The sequence below is a fragment of the Podarcis bocagei genome (assembly GCF_964188305.1).
Source record: "Podarcis bocagei genome assembly, chromosome: 1".
In the NCBI taxonomy this organism is placed as follows: Eukaryota; Metazoa; Chordata; class Lepidosauria; order Squamata; family Lacertidae; genus Podarcis; species Podarcis bocagei.
This window is the reverse complement of record NC_138125.1, coordinates 35,687,156-35,707,175: the sequence shown is the minus strand read 5'-3', so window position 1 is coordinate 35,707,175 and position 20,020 is coordinate 35,687,156. Positions and strand designations below refer to the sequence as shown.

The following is a 20,020-nucleotide window of genomic DNA, read 5'->3' as shown; positions in this document are numbered from 1 at the left end:
TGGCTGGAGGAAGAGGCCCTGGGGCCCAGCCAGACGTGTTAGTGCCGCAGTCCCCAGAGATTTTACAGCCCGTGAACCCCCTCCCGCCCAAACCAGTGGTGAGGCTCACCGCATCTCTCCAGCTGCCCAATGGAATCACCATGGACGTACCCATCACAGTGGACTCGGGCAGCAACGCGGACTTTATAGGGCAGGACTTTGTCGACAAGCACGCTATACAGTTGCTGCCGGCCACACTGCCCCTGCAGGTTGTCACGGTGGATGGCAGGGAGTTGCTAGGGGGGCAAGTGGTGAAGCAGACGCCGCCAATGGCGATGCGACTTGGGAATCACAAAGAAATCATCAGCTTCAATGTCACTCAACTATCGGATACGCCCATTGTATTGGGAATGAGTTGGCTGGACAAGCACAGCCCAACGCTGGCTTGGTACCAGAGGCAGCTGGTCTTCGGCTCTTCCTTTTGTGCTGAACACTGCATCGTGCACCGGCAGGAAGGAGAGGAAGAGGAGTCACAGCTGCTGCTAGGCACGCTGCAAGCGATTCCCCACAAGTACGCAGAATTTTTGGAAGTTTTCTGCGAGAAGGAGGCGGACAGGCTACCCCCTCACAGACCATATGACTGCAAAATTGACCTGCTGCCGGGGGCGGCGCTGCCTAAAGGGAAACTGTATTCCATGTCGGAGGACGAGCTGCAGGAACTCAAAGAGTTCATCGATCATAATTTGGAGCGCGGTTTCATCCGAGAGTCCAAGGCAGCGGGGGGCAGTCCTGTATTCTTTGTTAAAAAGCGAGACACGCCCCAAAAAAGACTGGTCGTGGACTATCGCATTTTAAACAGTGTGACCAAGCCGTCGGACTTCCCCATGCCCCGAATCGACGACCTCCTGGCGAAGGTGCGGAAGGGAAAAGTGTTCACCAAATTAGACCTGCGAGGGGCGTACAACCTCATTCGCATGCGGGAGGGAGATGAGTGGAAGACGGCCATGTTCACGCCACTGGGTACCTACGAATACAGAGTTATGCCTTTTGGACTGCAAAATGGCTCCCACGTTTTTCAAGCTTTCATGCATCACGTGTTGGCGGGACTTCTCTACAAGACGTGCGTCTGTTTCTTAGATGACATCCTGATCTTTTCGGAATCGCAGCAGGAGCATGACAGGCACGTCAAGGAAGTGCTGACCAGACTAAAGCAACATAGGCTCTACGCCAAGCTGGAGAAGTGCCAATTCGACGTGACGGAGGTGGATTTTCTGGGCTACAAGTTGTCTGACAAGGGGCTCGCCATGGACAGCGCCAAGGTTCGAGCGGTATTGGACTGGAAGAGCCCACGCAACCGGAAAGAGGTCCAAAGGTTTGTCGGCTTTGCGAACTTCTATCGCAAGTTTATCAAGGGCTTCGCTATGCAGACAGCGGCCATCACAGACACGCTTAGCTCCAAGAAAAAGAAGTTCGTTTGGACAGAGGAGGCGGAGCAGTCCTTTCAGGCACTCAAGCGTCTCTTTGCGTCGGAAGAGCAGCTGCTTCACGTCAACCCCAGCAGGCCGATGAGGGTGGAGACAGACGCCTCGGACAGAGCCGTGGGGGCGGTCCTGCTGCAAAAGGACCAGCAGGGGGTGTGGCGGCCGGGAGCGTTTTACTCCAGGAAGCTCAGCAAGTCCGAGCAGAACTACACCATCTGGGACAGGGAGTTGCTGGCCATTCATGCAGCGTTCAAAGCGTGGAGGCACTTCCTGATCGGCGCCAAGCACACGGTGCAGGTTTGCACGGACCACAAGAATCTGGAGCACTGGCGCACGGCACAATTCCTAAACCAGAGGCAGATACGCTGGGCTGAGTTTTTTGCGAACTTCGACTTCCGCATAGAGTATGTCCCGGGGGACACTAACATCATGGCGGACGCCCTCTCCCGTAAGCCACACTATCTGGAGGACGCAACGCCAGCGGCAGCCATGCACATCTTCGCACCAACAGTATGGGCGTGCGCCGCGGCCACCGTGGACCTGGAGGCGGTGCGACGAGCGTTGCAGGATGACTCCTTCGCGCAAGCAAAGATGGCAGAGGTGCAAAGGGGCAAGGCTGTGGCCGACGGTTTCCAGCTACGAGATGGATTGCTCATCCGTAAAGGGGCCATCTACGTGCCGGGAGACGACCTTCGCGCCAGGGTGCTGCAGCAGCTGCACGACGCGCCCACGGCCGGGCACTTTGGCAAGGAGAAGACGGTGGAATTAGTAGCCAGGGATTTCTGGTGGCCTGGAATGAGAGGGGAGGTCGCAGACTACGTGGCGAGGTGTGACACCTGCCAGAGGGCCAAACCAGTGCACAGACCGCCGGCCGGACTGTTGGAACCGCTGCATACTCCGGTCGAACCTTGGGAAAGGGTGGCTCTGGACTTTGTCACGGATCTGCCCAGCTCGAGGGGCAAGACGGCAGTGCTGGTGGTGGTGGACCTGTTTTCCAAGATGGCCCATTTCATTCCGTGTGCTAAGGTGGCCACGGCGGAGCAAACCGCCAAACTGTTCATAGACCACGTGTTCAAGGTTCACGGTCTGCCACGGTCTATTCTGTCCGACCGCGGGCGGCAGTTCATCTCGAATTTCTGGCAGAAGCTGATGGGTTTCCTAAACGTCAAGATCAACCTGGCGTCGGCGAGGCACCCGCAGACCAACGGGCAAGCGGAGCGGGTCAATGCCATCATGCAGCAGTACCTGAGATGCTATGCGAATCAACAGCCTGCGACGTGGGTGGATTACCTGCCGCTTGCCGAGTTCGCCTACAACAACACGAAGCACGTGTCCACGGGGGTCACGCCGTTCTTCGCCAACAACGGGAGGCACCCCAGAACCTTCCTGGGACTGGAAAGAATGGGGGAGGGGGAGCCGCAGACGGCAGATGCGTTCGCGTCGGAGCTGCAGGAAGTCCACGATCAGCTGAGGCGCCACCTGGAGCTGGCCAAACGCATACAAGGTACAAGCGGACAGACACAGAAGGGTTGGCGAAGAGCTCCACGTGGGAGACTGGGTCTGGTTAGCAGCCCACGCAGTGCCGGCCAGGTCGTTGGCCAAGAAGAAACTAGGGCATAAACAACTGGGGCCCTACCAAGTCGAAGAGCAGGTCAACCCGGTAGCTTTCAGACTGGCACTTCCGGAGGGTTCCAGAATGCATCCGGTGTTCCACAGATCGGTGCTCACTCCCTACAAGGCACCGCACAGGTTCCAGGAACCAGGAACGGCGCCGAGTCCGGTCAGAGACAGAACAGGGCACGCGGGAGTGGCACAGAAGGAGCGCATCAACGAAGTCACGGAGATTTTGGACTCCAGATGGGGGGAAGAGGGGGTAGAATACCTTCTCGCCAAGGAGGGCACCCCGGCCAGTGCGAACAGCTGGGTGCCGGGCTACGCCTTGGACGAACCTCTACTCAAAGACGAGTTTCATGCCCTCTTCCCACATAGACCTATGCCAGCAGACTTTTTCGACGACTGGCTTTTCACGCCAACGCTTTCTGCCAGCACGTTCCGGGGGTTTGACTCGGACGAGGACCCGATACGAGACGCCCGTTCCCCGGAGGGGTCACCCTCGGGATCTGCCTCAGAACCCTCGTATTGGTGGGACGATAGACCAGAGGAGCAGTGGCGCAGGAAGTGGCAGGAAGGTCCAGGACGAGCAACGCCGCCAGGAGGAAGTGAGGGAGAAACGGACATGGACGTTTTCGGGGACGACCCTGGTTTCGAGCACGGCGGCACAGAGATGGAAGCGGAGGTGACCGTCGTCGACGAGAGCAGGGAGGAAGACCCGAGAGACTTCAGATGGAGGCCCGCCACGGGAAGCGAACGATATCCGACGTTCGTCCCTTTGCAACAGCAGCACCCAGCTCCAGCACCGGAAGGAGGGGAGGGGGGACTGGGGGGCTTCGAGGGGGGGATGGATGTCAGGGGTTTAGGAGCAGAGGCAAGGCCAAGGGAGGAAACAGAGAGCGAAGGGGAGGAGGCAGAAGAAAAGATGAGTGATGACGACGACCCGAGATCTCCTAGTCTTTCCAGTGAATCAGAGGATTCACAGAAAGGAGCACCAGTGGCCAGGGCAAGGGGGGAGTCTAGGGGGGCACCCCAGGAAGATAGAGCCAGAGGGGACTCAGGGGAGAGCAGTTGGAAATCGGGACCAGCGTCACCGCCAGGGAGCAGGGAAGAAGGAGGGAGCCAGGGGGCAAGCGCTGGCAGCTCACCACAGGAGGGAGGGCATGAGTCAGGAGTGGCCACACCTCCATCGGGGAGTGAAGAAACGGTTAAGAGGAAAGTGGAAGGCTGGGCGCGCGCGCCAAGTTCAAATGCAGAGGAAGGCGGCGCAGTAAGCAGCCCGGAAAGGGAACCAGGTCCTAAAGCCCGGCGCAAGGAGGCAGGAGGGTCCGGGTCAGCGTCAGAAGAATCCAGGAAGGAAGAAACCCCGGGGGGTAGAGGGACCCAGAGGAGGACAGTCAGGCGGAAAAGGTGGAGCAGGGCTAGGATATTAAGTTGGTGCACAAGGGGCGGAGACTCAGACGGAGCTTCGCCGATCTAGCCATTAGACGTAGAGTTGCAAGTAGCAGCTTGAGAATGGAAACTGTAACTCAATAAAGACTTTTACTTAATGACCGCTGGCTAGCGTGATCCTCTGTGAGCTAGGATCTTGAAGCAGCTCTGACAGTACCCCTGCATCCTCCCAGAAAAAAGCACTGAAGCTAGGTGTCCCCCATCCTATATTTGTGTACCTGGTTCTTCCTGCCTAAGTGCCTTACATTTGTCTCTATTGAAATTCATTTTGTTAGCCTGCGCCCAGTTCTCCAATCTGTTAAGGTCATTTTAAATTCTGATTCTGTCTTCTGCAGCATTAGCTACTCCTCCTATTTTAGTGTCATCTGCAAATTTGATGAGCATCCCCTCAATTCCTTCATCCAAGTCATTTATAAAGACATAACCCTGTGGCACCCAACTTGTCACTTTTTCCCAGGATGACATGGAACCCTTAATGAGTACTCAAAGTTTGGTAAGTTAACCAGCTACAAATCAACCTAACAGTTATCTCATTCAACCCACATTTTACTGGCTTCCTCCAGAGATATCATGGGGGACTTTGTCAAAAGCCTTACTGAAATCAAGATACACTCGGTCTACCACATTTCTCTGATCCACCAAGTTTGTAATTCCATCAAAAAAAGGAATCAGATTGGTCTGGCATGACATTTTTGAGAAACCCATGCTGAATCTTTGTTGAATTATCTCTTCTAGGACCTTCCCTGGTATCGATATCAAGCTCCAACTCTAATTAGTTTCAAGGCATCAAGGCCAATGGTCTGGGATGATGGAAATTGTAGTCCAGCAACTTCTAGAAAACCACAGACTTGTTATGTTATGTTTGTAATTATGTAATTTTAACATGTTGTAAACTGCTGTTTTAACTTTGGAAAGGCAGCATAGAAATAAAATGATTGATTGACTAAATTGAGTAACTCACATTTGGGCTACTGTATTCTGATAAGAAAGTATGAGAATTGACTGTTACTAGAAACCTTATGTTTCTGGTCTTTTGTACAGAGGTAAATTTCGAAGTCACCCAAGATTAATATTGAGGCAAAAGTTTTTTTGTTTTACTTTATTGACAAAAAGTTTTAGAAAAAATTAAATAAGTAGTTTTCAAGACATCTGCAGTAGTAGTATGGACACGGGTATTGGAATAGTTCATCATGACAGATCTGCAAACATTAAAGGATCACAGATCAATTAAGAAATGCTGCTGATAGAATCAACAAGTGGCAAGTCCTGTTATCTATTCTTGCTTCACCCAAGAACTGGGCAGCCACTAGTATACAGATAAGCAAGTAGTACTTTGAAAAATGTTTCACTTTATTTTTTACACTCGGAAGTTGTACAAATAAACTTTCAGTTTTGCTGTAAGAACTGCCAGGTAGAGGACAATTAATTGATCATGAGAGGTTTAAACAACTAAACACAGAGTAAACAGGAAATTAATGAATTCTTTATCCTCCAAGTAAATTTTTTTATAAATACAAAAACAAATCCACAAATTATTTGAATGCTAAATAAATATCTACTTAATAAAGTCAGACTGAATTTCTCCAACCAGCACCAGCACACTAATTTAAATGATAAAAAGGTGTACTCATTCACTTGTAGTGTCAAAACTTTGTGCTCAAGTGACTTCAGATGTCCACTGCGTTGCAGGTGACTGTTTTAGCCTAGGTAGAACCCTCACAAGACAATGCCACAGCTCCTACAAGATCTAAACAATATAACAATATTATCTGGTGCTGAAGAAAAATATTTCTGGAAGGTATTTTGACACAAAATGGTCATTAAAAGTACAAAAGCTACTGTAAACCAGTACTGTATTCAAAACACATCGATCAAAGTTATTAGTCACTGAACAAAACTGTAGCAAAGTTAATCTTTCCTACATTCTCCTGAGTGCTTAATAATTGAGAACATAGTGCAGGTCACACTTCCAAGGTGTGACAGATGTTATTGCTTTCTATGGCTGCATGATTTAAATATTTCATTTCCATGAAAATATAAGAGGATTCCTCTAATAGAAGTCCTTTAAAAGGAAGATGTTAGATTCGGGATTTTTTGGCTGCTGGAGCAGCACGGTCCATGTAACCAGAAGTAAGAGGAAGTCCAAGCTTGTGAGCCTGAACACGGAAAAAATCCTGAAGTCTTGTTCCAGCCTTTGCTTCACTTGTATTGCGTGGATTATACTCAAAGCAGTTTGAAAACATCAGTTCAATGTCTTCAATGAATTCTGCTGTAAGGAAGAAAAAACAAATACACAATTAGTCCATAATGTTATAAAAAAATATAGATAATCCCAAAATCAATGTTTCCTAGACAAAGACACCACCACCCTTATGGTGGATTACTTTGGCTCACAAGAGAGTATTCTCACATTTCAGCTAGAGGTAAATAATGTTCAAGTGTGTATTGTTCAATATGCTGAATGCCCACTGCCCACATAACTCCTAATGCTCCACTGTTTCAGAATAACATAAAACTAAAGTCATTCAGATGCCTTGTAAATTAAACTGTGTTTAAAACAACAGAAATAGAATTATTTTAGAAAACTTTACTTACAAGCTAGTTTGTATTCACATTTGTTGACTTTTTCACGGATTATGTTTAAGGCAATAGGTTTTTTGATAATATCATAGTAGTCTGGTACCTGCATTTTGGTAAAGAAGTACATTTTTAAAAAATGCAGAGAGAAAGAGCAAAAAAGTGCATACAATCAAAATATTTTTCATGATTTTTAGGCAATAAATCAAGAGACCTCATTCAGAAGTTAAATCTTTTTAATCTGCCCACCCAAACAGGCAGTCCTGCCTTTTTCTGAATATCAGCAATGTGTGAGAGTCTGACCAAACTGTGGGAGGCAGTGGAAGACAGGAGTACATGGCGCGCTCTGGTCCATGGGGTCACGAAGAGTCGGACATGACTGAACAACAACAATGCAGCAGTTACAAGATATGTATTTTACATATTTCCAATCCATCGTCTCTTAAGAACAAGTCAATAGATCAGCCTGGTTTCAAAACTGTGCAGTACGGAATCATGTCCTGAATTTGTATGCACTTTTCATTGTTCAATGTTCAAAAAGTGGAACAGCTGGTTCTCACCTGAAGGGTGTTTCTAGGTGATTAACAGGCAACATGGCTGGGTAACATCGCCATCTTGTGGCCATTACATTGTTTTACAATACAAGTCAATTTAAACTCTTTTGAGTATTTTTCCTAATGTTTCCCTTTCTGGATCTATTAAATCTGTTCCTGCAGTTTGTCATTCACTGGACCAAGTTAAAATGCAAAACATCAGTTTGCATTTCCTGTCTTCAGTTGCAAGGTGGTGACATTACCTATCCATGGTGTGTGTTCAGCTACCTCCCAATAATCGCTGAGCTATGAATAAAACAGAAAATGCTGAACCTGGAGTTAACAAGCTCCCTCTTCACACAGCCAACAACAGAAGCCTTTCTGAATTTCATGACCCAACACTGACTTTGCTGAACTGTCTCTTACACTTCCGTTGTCATAGCATTCAAATAAGGATTGGAGAAAAGTCAATTCCTCTGGCATTAGCACTGCATTAGCCCGTAAAGGTAAAGGGACCCCTGACCATTAGGTCCAGTCGCGGACGACTCTGGGGTTGCGACGCTCATCTCGCTTTATTGGCTGAGGGAGCCGGCGTACAGCTTCTGGTCATGTGGCCAGCATGACTAAGCCGCTTCTGGCGAACTAGAGCAGCGCACGGAAACACAGTTTACCTTGCCGCCAGAGCGGTACCTATTTATCTACTTGTACTTTGATGTGCTTTCAAACTGCTATGTTGGCAGGAGCAGGGAGCAAGCAACGGGAGCTCACCCCATCGTGGGGATTTGAACCGCCAACCTTCTGATCGACAAGCCCTAGGCTCTGTGGTTTAACCCACAGCGCCACTCACGTCCCTTACATTAGCCCATTTTGTTGTTGTTGTTGTTTAGTCGTTGCTGACCCTGAGCCAGACATCCTGAAGAGTGAAGTCAAATGGGCCTTAGAAAGCACTGCAAATAACAAGGCCAGTGGAAGTGATGGTATTCCAGCTGAACTATTTAAAATTTTAAAAGATGATGCTCTTAAGGTGCTACACTCAATATGCCAGCAAGTTTGGAAAACTCAGCAGTGGCCAGAGGATTGGAGATCAGTCTACATCTCAATCTCAAAGAAGGGCAGTGTCAAAGAATGTTCCAACTACCGCACAACTGCACTCATTTCACACGCTAGCAAGGTTATGCTTAAAAGGTAGGCTCAGGCAGTATGTGGACCGAGAACTCCCAGAAGTGCAAGCTGGATTTGGAAGAGGCAGAGGAACCAGAGACCAAATTGCAAACATGCGCTGGATTATGGAGAAAGCTAGAGAGTTCCAGAAAAACATTAGCCCGTATATTTTACATCTTCAAAATAGGTGAGGCATACCCAAGTTATTACAGTAACTTGGGTATTTTAGTTCTAGATATGACTCAAATGTAGAGATTGGATTTCAGAAGTATTTTTCTATTCTTCCTCTTTTTGACTATTCCTGGTTTGTCAGTAAATGTCACTTTTTACTAAAAGGGACCCAATCTATTTACCTGGATTTTGGACACTAGTTTCATAAAAGGCCAGCTGTCATCGTGACGCACCAATTCCACAACAAGCTGCTCAAACGCAGACAGTTCATGAACTCCACCCTGACGTCCTGAACTTCTCCTATTCAAAGGCATCGGAGACGGCTCTGGGGAAAAACAAATTGTTTAAGAAATACATTATGCTAAGGGAATAGGAACATGTTAAGAAAAGCTAAAGTGGTACAGAAACAATATGATCTGAGTTCATCCTTACTCAAAGTGCTACAGTCGAGGATAAGGAAAGCTAGAATGGGTTTCCCTGCCCACCAACCCCTGGTGTCCTCTGAAGGAAACAGCCCCCTCAAAAGACAATCCTTCAGATACAACTGTTTACAGAACTACACAATTTGTAGGAAGTATTGGTACTGGTATTGAGTAATGACTCGGCCTGAAAGGAGCTGGCTTCCTTTTCAGAATGAAGAAAAATGATTAGTAAACAAACCGGTGTATAGTATGATGGCATCTTACGCACTTCAAACTTGCACAGTTTCAATCATACACAATTGAAGACCAGCTGGTTGAAATGCTGCAAGGTACATGCAAGCAAGGCAGAGAGCTTAAAAGCTCTTTTTGCACTGAGTTTTCCTCAGGTATGGAGGCTGATCTAAAAGATGTTTCTTCTTTTTGTTAGACGATCAGCAATTCCACATTCAAACAAGGGTGCATTACACCCCCCAAACTTTTGCCCATCCTCGATACAACTCGGGGCAAAGACGACATCAAGTTCAGTCAGAGAGGAGCATCCTTAATCTCTTTTGCTGGCCTGCCCCAAGTTGCAAACTCTCTAAGCCCATCCCAAGATGAAACAATTCAACCGATTACTCCAAGCCTTCTACCCTATAACCTTTACTTGACCAGACTAGAAAAGCTTTCTAGTATATTGCCGTGCGCCATTTAAATCTTCTGAATCTTCTCTGTTCTCTAGCTAGGTGGCCTCCCTACCTAGAAAAGCCTTAAGAATGAGATTGGAGGGAGGCAACCAATGAGAAAATGGAAAAGAATCGATTCTCTTGACAAAGAAAAAATGCAAGACTCTGATCCATAGTGCTATGCCATGTATTTCTGGCAGTAAGAGTATGAAAAGCCACAGGATACAATAACAAACCTCCCTAGTTCTATATCCGTTTTGCCATGCTTTAAGGCCAATTCACATTATTTTTACATATGCCAGAGATTTCCAAACTGTGTGTTGCGACACGTTAGCGTATCGACTGCAGTGTGTCGCATGAATGCTCCCCGTGCTCCTCCCAGGGCTGGAAAGGGGTTAGTTTAGCCTCTAGTTTGCTAGTAAAACTGAATTACTATGTCGTGAAATGATGAATGTCTAAAAAGTAGGGTTGCCATACGTCCTGGAATTCCCGGACATCTCTTCTTCTGGGGGCCTTACATGCCCATCCGGGAGGAATTTTGCATTTTAAACCAAATGTCCTGGATTTTGGAACACTGGTTAATGTGCTGGCTGTGGCGGGCGTGGGTGGCTCGGGCTTGGTGGTGGCAGAGGGGCCCTAAAAATCCTCAACAACCTTTTGTGTCCAGATTTTTACCTCTTGAAATATGGCAAAACCCCACTGAAAAGTATGTCACCAACATGAAAAGTTTGGAGAGCTCCGATCTATACTATGATGGAAACTTCTGAATTCATTCTACAGCCAATATTATTTTAAGGATTCAACATACCTGTAGATTGTCGTTTCCTACCCCTCTTTTTGGGCTCTGTGTCTTGAGGAGAATTTTTTACAATAGGAATGGGAGAACTTTTCTTTTCCTTTGAATCTGTAGCATCAACAATTCTGAAGCCGAGAGAACTGGAAGGACTACTCTCTGGAGTATTATCTGCTGTCTTCCTTCCTCGGCGTCGCCTCTGGGGACTGGTCAACTCTATAAATGTGTCTGCTTGTAGCAAATCTCGATTCTGACGAGTTGTACGGCTGCTAAGTCTGGATGATTTTGCTACTGATGAAGGAGCAGACCTTGTCTTTCTTATGCCCTTCCCAGTAGCTTTACTTGCAAATCCGGTTTGCTTAGGTGTATTCTGCTGACTCCGGGAACTGTATCTTCCAGTACTCTGACGCTGGCTGTATTGACCTGAGATGCTGGTTGCAAGTTTTGCAGCTCTTGTTCTTAAAGCGAGTTTTACTTGAGGTTTTCTTGATTTGGATAAGCTGTAAGAAGTTACAAGTATCAATTTCTGTGATACAACTAGTATCTTTGCGCCTCTCTGTTCTTCAAAGTTGTGAATTTAGCACTCAATTAGCCGTTTTAGATGGATAAATTTGCACTGTCTCTATAACTGTCGGGTTACCAATTATAGAATGACAAATTCTTCTTTGCAAATTTAAAACTAAGAAGCTACCCATAGTTATCCTAGCTTAATTGCAAGTACACACTCTAAACAAAACACTGTACCCCTGGGTGATTCCATATCAAGTGATCCAGCTTTTTTACCTCATGTCGTCCAATTTTCTTAATATTTTGTACACTTGTTGAATGATCAAAACCTTTTAAGCTCAGCCCAGGGTTGAGTTATGTCAAAGCCAAAAACACCAATCTCTTCAGAACTTCATGGGCTTTAATATATGTAACATGATGGACTTACTTAAAATGTATATACAAAATATTTTTTTAAAATGTGATCCCATTGAAGAAGAAGAAGAAGAGTTTGGATTTGATATCCCGCCTTTCACTCCCCTTCAGGAGTCTCAAAGCGGCTAACAATCTCCTTTCCCTTCCTCCCCCACAACAAACACTCTGTGAGGTGAGTGGGGCTGAGAGACTTCAAAGAAGTGTGACTGGCCCAAGGTCACCCAGCAGCTGCATGTGGAGGAGCGGAGACGCGAACCCGGTTACCCAGATTACGTGACTACCGCTCTTAACCACTACACCACACTGGCTCTGTGTGAAATCCCAAGATGAAATTTTGCAGGTAGCTCTTAGAAATATTAAATAAGCAATACACTTTTTGGAAATTTTTTATCGTATTTTTAAAATCACTTTTAACAAATTAAAATTCTGTAACTTAAATTTAAAATTTTAAGTAAGTCGATCATGTGACATATCATATTAAAGGCTGTGAGAATTCTGCATGGATAGAGCCAGCTTGGTGGCTGATTTACCTTTCATCATCCTCTTCTTGAGAATCAGAGTTGTCCTCATCCTCTTCATCTTCATCACCTTCCTCCTCACTATGTCCAGTATCTTCATAACTGGTTTCATCTTCCTCCTCTTCAACCTGTTCTTCGGCCTCTTCATCACTTTCCACAGAAGGTCTCTGTCGGGATGAGAGGCGTCTGGAACGCTGCTTTGGTCGACATTCTGGGCAAAACCAGTCTCCATCGGGAACAACCTAACAAAGAGGCAGCATGCCTTTGTAAAATGCAACTACTACTTATGGTTACAATTTAAAAACAAAACAAAGCAAAAGTTGAATTACCTTGAGCTTTGGTCTTATACAGTAAATGTGATAGCCTCGATCACAGACATCACACAGCACCATGCATTCAGCATCTCCTTTCTTTCTGCACATTTTGCAGCGAGCATTTAAGATAGATTTGGACCAGATTACACTTCGCTCTAGTGTTGAGAGGTGGAGGAAGATTTGAGAGAGGCTAGCAGAAGACAGAAGTGATTCTCTCCAACGGTCCAAGACTGTTTTATGTGAACGGCCACCATCGCTGGCATCTTTACAAGAAAGAGTGATAAAGAACAATTACGCTGCAAACCTCCCAATAATTGTATTCATTATACAAAAACAACTTATTCCTAGAATTAGAGGCCAGGTCCTCTTATGAATCAGAAACTGGCTAAGTAACCTATGGGCAGGGGGAGAGATGGAAAGCAGGTTTCTGCTGACTCTTTAATGAAGTAGGAATAGATTTGACAGTTCTCCCAATGGAGGGAAGAAAGGAATAGGATCTTCCAACAACATGAGTTGGGTGGTGCTATTAAACTTGTTCATAAATGATAAGGAGTTAGGGGTGAGTTAAAAGGCAGACAAATTTGCAAACACTACCAAATTGTAGCTCACCTGGGAAACAGGGAACAGCTCCAAATGGATCTCATTCCAAACACGGGCAACAAAATGGAAAATGAGATTCAGCAAGAAAAAAGTGAGGCATACTGGGCCCAAAAAATCCTAAATTCACATATACACTGATTTGGGATATGAACTGGCTATGGAATTTCTAAGAAAGCCATCTTGGGGCCATGATGGATAAAAAGTTAACTCAGTTTGTGGCAGCTGTGATCACCTTTCTATCCTGACTTCCTTCTCTCTTGATAGGGAGAGGTGTCTTATTACCGTATTTACTCGAGTCTAATGCGCCATTGAATCTAATGCGCATCTCCATTTCAGAACCTTGAAACCAAAAAAAAGTATTTGTTGGCGAATGTAAATGTGCCGTCGAATCTAATGCGCACCTTAATTTTTGCAACATAATTTGGCCAAAAAAAGTGAACATTAGATTTGAGAAAATGCAGTATGTCACCCAATGGATTGGTTCCTGTTCAGATACTCATCCAGTCAGCCTTGCCTTCCTCTAGCGGGGCATTTCGTTCCAAGTCCACATTTCCATTTTTCTTTCTGCTGTTTATTTTTAATTTTTATTTTCTTTTTACTTTTGCAAACTTCCCTAAACATGGTGATATATTTCTCCTTTTCTCAATCACCCCATTTTGGCTATAATCCTGCTGGCACTCACCACATGAGTTTGCTATTAGAAGACATGATGATTAAATAAATAAATCATAAAAATGGAATCAAATTATAAATATACAGGGCATATCACTTACAGACAACTGGGTGTTCATTGTAATGACCAATAATATGAAAACTGATTATTAAAGTTACAATTTGCCTGATGCCTTCCAATCATAATAAAAGACAAGAGAATATCCTCACTCTTCCAAAGACAGACACAAACACACAGACGCGCGCGCGCGCACACACACGCACACACACACAGTGCGCATTTCACAATAAGCAATTCATCCATTCAGGAAATGATGTATAGGCACTTGGGTGATAATCCTTTTTGAAGCTTCATTACCCTCAACAAATAAGGATTTAGCTGCTTATAAGGCAATAAAAGCTCCGAGAATTTGCAGAGAATCATAGAGTCTGAGAATTGTAGAATTGGACCCGGAGGGTCATTTAGTCCAACCCCCTGCAATGCAGGAATCTCATCCATGACATAAGGCTACCCAACCTCTGCTTATAAACCTCCAATGAAGAACAGTCCGCCACCTCTTGAAGGAATCTGTTCCACTGTGGAACATCTCTTATTGTCATACAGTTCTTCCTGATGTTTAGTCAGAATCTCCCTTCCTGTAACTTGAATCTTTTGGCTCAGGTACTAGCCTCCAGAGCAGGAGAAAACAAACTTACTCAAATTAGGGGACCTTCTCTCCTCCTTTCAGTTAACTTGCACTCTCTTCCCCAAACCCAAACTGTCCGTTTCCTTAATTCCTGTTCCTTTTATGTCCACTTCTTCCTCTATTACAGCTTCCCTCTTTTATCCCCTTCCTCTCTACTCCCAGTTTATTCTTATTTTAAAATATTAATATTTTCTCTTTCTAATTTATTTCAGTGAACTCTCCAGTTCTTTGCCCTCAGGTGCCCCCCCCCCGGACAACTTTTCCATTTCCCAGCCACCTTTACTCAGTTCCCCCTTCTCCACCCACCCAGTCACACTGGTTCTCCAGTTCCTGCATCACTGCTCAATGACTCATTCTTCCGAGTAGAAGAGATGGCTATCACCTAGGAGTCAGTCAGGACAGACTTCCTGGCTTGGTGGCAGACCAGGAACAAAGTAGGAAGACTTAGGGGTGGGGGTTGAGGAAGAAAGAAGGGGAAGGCCAGAAGGTACAGCAACCACCAGGTGCTTCTTCTTTCTCTCGGTACAACCATCCCTTTTGCCCCCCTCCTTCCTTCCCCTCCATCTCTGGCACCAACCACACTGTCTATTCATTACCCCATCTTTCTTTCTTGCTTCCCCTCCAACTTTGAATGCTTCAGCCTCCCTCTCTAACCAGCTTCTGCTCCCACATGTGCTCATGCATTGCACAGACCTACTGCTGCTGACAGCTGGAGGCAAGGTATGCAAATGAAGAGCCACTGGGCAGACTGCAGCACTGATAGCGCCTAGGTTGTCCTGGTACACAAGCTACACTAGAGACAAGTTCTAAATGACTTGATACAGTTAGAGGTAGTCCTTCATATAATCTGGTATCAACTTGCCCATTCCCTCAAGATCAAGAGGAGAGGGCCTACTGCAAGCTTCATTCATTTGGAATACAAGCAAGGCCTTCTCTGTGGCCAAGTCCTGATTCTGGATTACCAGCTGGCACCATCACCTGTTACATTTGTGTCAAGCTAAAGTTCTCTTTGTTCTAACAAGCTTTTGGTTTGTCAAACACTTGAATGCCTATTGCTGGTTTTCTATTGTTTCATGGTTTCTTTAACTTCTTCAGTTTATCTTATATAATTTCATGAGCATTCTATTTTTTATGATTTTTGTTGCAAGTCACCTTGAGTGCCTCACATTAAGGCAGAAGAGTGAGCTCAAAGTGTTTTAAACAAAAAGGACATGAGTGGCCACATTTGCACATATAGCTTATGGTTTGTTGTGAACACAGATATTGTTCTTCCCCTAGTGCAGTGGTTCCCAACCTTTTTTTGGCCATGCCCCACCTAAACATCTTTAAAATCCTGATGCCTCCCCCCCCCCGTGACATAATTCTTATTATTCAAAAAGTGAACTCCTATTCACATGGAGCAAGCCTAAAAGGCCATTCACTGTTAACTCATTCTTGAATTGCGCACCCCCCAAAATATATCAAATTGCCCCCCTGTGGTGTGTGTGCCCCACATTAGGAACCACGGCCCTAGTGCTAGTGGAGGGAACAAAAATTGATCCTTGACTGAGCGCTGCATCTCAGATGGGGATCCTGGCTTGTTTCATACGAACAAACCATGACTGGGTAGCCGAAAACAACTTTGGGCTACCCAATCATAGTCTGAAGCGAAGCAACCACAATCCTTTAATTCATATGTAGCACTATGTCAAGCAATATGGTTTGTCACTCTACTTGTGCTAACGGAGAAGTGAAATGGGAGCTGTCTGCTTTCACGGTAAACCATTGACTACAGTTTATTGCAACATGCAAATGCAGCTGCCCAAGTAGAAGGAGAGTCCTCTCCCTTAGTGCAGTGTTTTAGGTGGGCTAGAGAACTTGCTCAGTATCAATAGTGAAGCAGATATTGAGCAAGGGACAGTGTAACCCTGTCCTGACTTTTTTCTAGTTATCACTACCTTCACAGAGGAAAACTTTGATTTCAGAAGGCACTGAACCAGCTAAGATATATGGTTAGATTTCAGTTTGGCTACAGAGATCGCTGTAGCATTAGGAATCTTTTACGGGTCAAGACACCAAAATAAAGGTAAAAGTTCAGTGAAATATTTTATCCTTAAGCTCTTCACTATTCCTTTCTAAAAAGACTTTCACAACTGTGATTCTATGTGGTGGTATCCAATAAACATTTCCAATATTACAAGCAGATTTGGCTGTGCAAGGAACTTCCCCTCCCTCTCCTTTCCCTGTCGGCCCTCCAAAACTGCTCTGGATGTTTGGAGGAAAGCAAACAACAGCTTTGGTGGGGCTTGTGGGAAGAGGGAAAGTTCTGTTGTGCAGCCAAAAGTGCTCATGCTCATGGAAAGGTTTAGTTTGACACTGCCCATTATTTCAAAGCTGCATTGCTATACTCAAAAGTTGATCATGGGACTAATATACTAAAGACACCTGCAGCAGATGAAATGTAATTTTAAAAGATTAAATATGGAATAATGTCAATCATTTACCATCTTTCTGACTAGGCTGATCTTCTCTTTTCCTCCTTTTATCCCCTTTTTGGTCTCTTTTATTGTCTTCTGCATCACCTAGTGTTAAACGCATAGTTATTTCAAGCCTGGTTTGGAAATAAACAGGAACCTTTCACTAGCATGCTCACCCTATTTCCCTAAAACTAAGCAGTTAATGTTGATATTTGGATTTGCATCAATATCCAGAGCTGTGTTACATCACATCTCTTCACATGATCTATTAGCACATTCCCAGATCAGTACAAAGGGATAGGAAGAGGTGCTTTCTATTCCAAAAGTAACTATGCATACCCTAGGCCTATGCTCACAGTACACAAGATGCTTTCTTACCATCAGGGGTATCAGCTCCTGGGGGCCGAGCCCTTTTGGGTCCCCTGAGTATTTTGGGGGTAGGGGCCACCCCCTCAATGTCCAAAAGCGCAGAAGCAAAGCACGGAGACACACGTAGTGCAGCTCTAGTAGCCCGCTCCTTCTCCTGCCACCGCAGAGGGAAAGGAGGGTCGAAGCAGCCTCCCATCGGTGAAGGAGGAGCCCCCGTCACTGGAGCCCTGAAGGTGCCGTGTTTGGCTCCGCCTCCGGTCCCTCCTGACATTGTACATGGGACATCAATGTCACGTGTGGCATCACATGCATGACATTAGCCCTCGCAATCTGGCACCTCTGCTTACCATCATTCATCATTTGCCAAGTGGATCACATTTCCCCCAACAATTATGAACACAGTGAATCAAGGAAGTGAATCTTGTGTTCAGGTGTGGCCAAACACCCACACAATCCATTCATCCCACTTTTGTGGCGGATTTATTTCAAATATGTTCCAGGCCACCTGACTCCAGATTGGCAATTCTAGAGCATTTTCATCACCATTCTTATTTTGAGTTTACTTGCCCTTCACCACCATAAGGTCCCGGGTGAGTTGCAGCAATTTAAAACACAACACAGTTTAAAGCAATTTTGCATTTGTTAAAACTTGTTCAGTAGAGTAACTGGCAATTTGTCAACACATTCTTTGGACATGGACTATTCTTTTGTTCATAACCAGCACAGGGCTCTAGAAGTAGGTACATACCAAGTGGAGCTTTGAGGAATTTACGTTCAATGCCTTGCTGTATTTGAAGCAGTGCTGATGCCAAGTAATGGACAACATTATTCACGGGCTGCGGAGTGCTTGTATTAGTTGAAGCGGTACTTCTAGGTTCAGGTTTTAATACAATCAATCTAAATTAAAGTTTAAAATTCATCAGTTTTAAACTACATATACTTTTTATATTGGTGGTGTAAGCAGAACAAGAATGTACAAACATGCATTCTGTGGACTTCATTAAAATAAATAAGCATTTGTTCCACAAGTAACCAAGTACACAAATCAAGTTTAATTAGTGTATATGCAGAATAATAATAACAACCATGAAGTCTCTCTTGGAAATTCATTAATACATATATAAATATTTATATTAATCTAATCACTAAGAGCGATTTCCATGGATGCTGTGCACAATGTACTAGTAACTTCTATATAGGCCTCATCCAAAGAAATGAAACTGAAACTTTTGAAGTAGTGTTTTCCAGGAGCTATGCTTTCTGCTCCAAGTAAGATCTCAAAAGAACATTACCTGATATCACCTCAACATACTCTTGTGTGTTACAAAAATCCCTAACAGGGCCACTTCACACAATTTCTTACACAATCATTTCTGTATAGCAATTGTGTATAGCCAGCATATACCCAGTAATGTGTGATTAGCACACTCATTTTCACACTATTAGCCACAAAAATAAGCAGTAATCACAGCCCTTAAGTACATGAAGCAAAAAAGACCTACACACTTGATTCACCTGACACAGCGTATCTGTGTACAAAATTTATCTTATGTGAAACTGGCCTCAGCAGTGCAAGTCAAATATGCCATCAATGGTGTTAAACATAACTTTAAACTAACAAAGAAAGAGCACAATTCTCAGGTCAGGTCAATTAAATCAGTTATGGAAAAACTCACACAGGTGTCATCTCAAGAAACAGAATACAGCGGTACCTCGGTTTACAACAGTCCTGTCTACGAACTATTTGGTTTACGAACTCCGCAAAACCGGAAGTAGTTTTCCGGTTTGCGAACTTTACCTCGGTTTACAAACGGAAGCTGAACGGTGGAAGGGCACGAGTAGTGGGAGGCCTCATAAGGGAAAGCGCGCCTCAGTTTAAGAACAGACTTCCAGAACAGATTGTTTGTAAACCGAGGTACCACTGTATTAGAAAGAAATAAGGGCTACAATATAGGTGCTTTGCAGATTTGTAAACTCCAAAACAAAAAGAAAAAATTCAGCAATTGAAAATAAAATTAGTTTAGAAATCTTATAATCCAAATACATTGATATATTTGAGTTGCGTAGATCAAACACACAATTTTAGTAATGAAATAATGCAGCCATTATTTCACAATGAAACACCTATACTATTTTATTGCTTCACGGAACTGAAAATAGGAATGCTGTCTCTTGACATCATAATTGGTAATAATCAATAAGGTGTCATTTGTTCAGCAATTTCCAGAGAAGCCAAACATCAAATATACCGTATTTTTTGCACCATAACACTCACTTTTTTCCTCCTAAAAAGTAAGGGGAAATGTCTGTGCGTGTTATGGAGGGAATGCCTACGGGTGGCATGCCTACGGATTTTCCTCCTCTAAAAACTACGTGCGTGTTATGGTCGGGTGCGTGTTATAGAGCGAAAAATACGGTACTTAACATGATTACAGCATCACTACTAGGGCTGTGCCAAATTTTTGTCCTCGAGCATTTTCAAAACAAAGCCATGCTTTTGAGGGAGAGTGCCTAGCTTGCCATTTTCTGCTGGAAAACAGTGTTGTCTTACACAAAACAAACCAGAAAAAATATAGTTTATGGATGTTGTTTGATACAATAGCACAGGAGTGGGGAACCAAGTCCCAGATCCTTAGAAG

General features: G+C 44.8%; 1 protein-coding gene across 8 annotated transcripts in view; it reads right to left on the bottom strand.

Moving 5' to 3' along the window:
• Positions 1-5,595: 5,595 nt before the first annotated feature.
• Positions 5,596-20,020, bottom strand: part of BAZ1A (bromodomain adjacent to zinc finger domain 1A) — a 51,051-nt gene continuing 36,626 nt past the window's right edge. For 5 of the 8 annotated variants that reach the window (XM_081207722.1, XM_081207721.1, XM_081207725.1 and 2 more), the window contains 8 exons: positions 18,130-18,278; positions 17,040-17,117; positions 12,614-12,861; positions 12,297-12,526; positions 10,861-11,345; positions 9,148-9,290; positions 7,119-7,206; positions 5,596-6,792 (listed from right to left, as the gene is read on the bottom strand). In XM_081207722.1, the coding sequence (XP_081063848.1) occupies positions 6,602-6,792; positions 7,119-7,206; positions 9,148-9,290; positions 10,861-11,345; positions 12,297-12,526; positions 12,614-12,861; positions 17,040-17,117; positions 18,130-18,278 (1,612 nt within the window). In that variant the 3' untranslated portion in view covers positions 5,596-6,601. The remainder of the gene's footprint in view (positions 6,793-7,118; positions 7,207-9,147; positions 9,291-10,860; positions 11,346-12,296; positions 12,527-12,613; positions 12,862-17,039; positions 17,118-18,129; positions 18,279-20,020) is intronic. The other 3 variants (XM_081207723.1, XM_081207726.1, XM_081207727.1) reach the window with 2 other exon arrangements.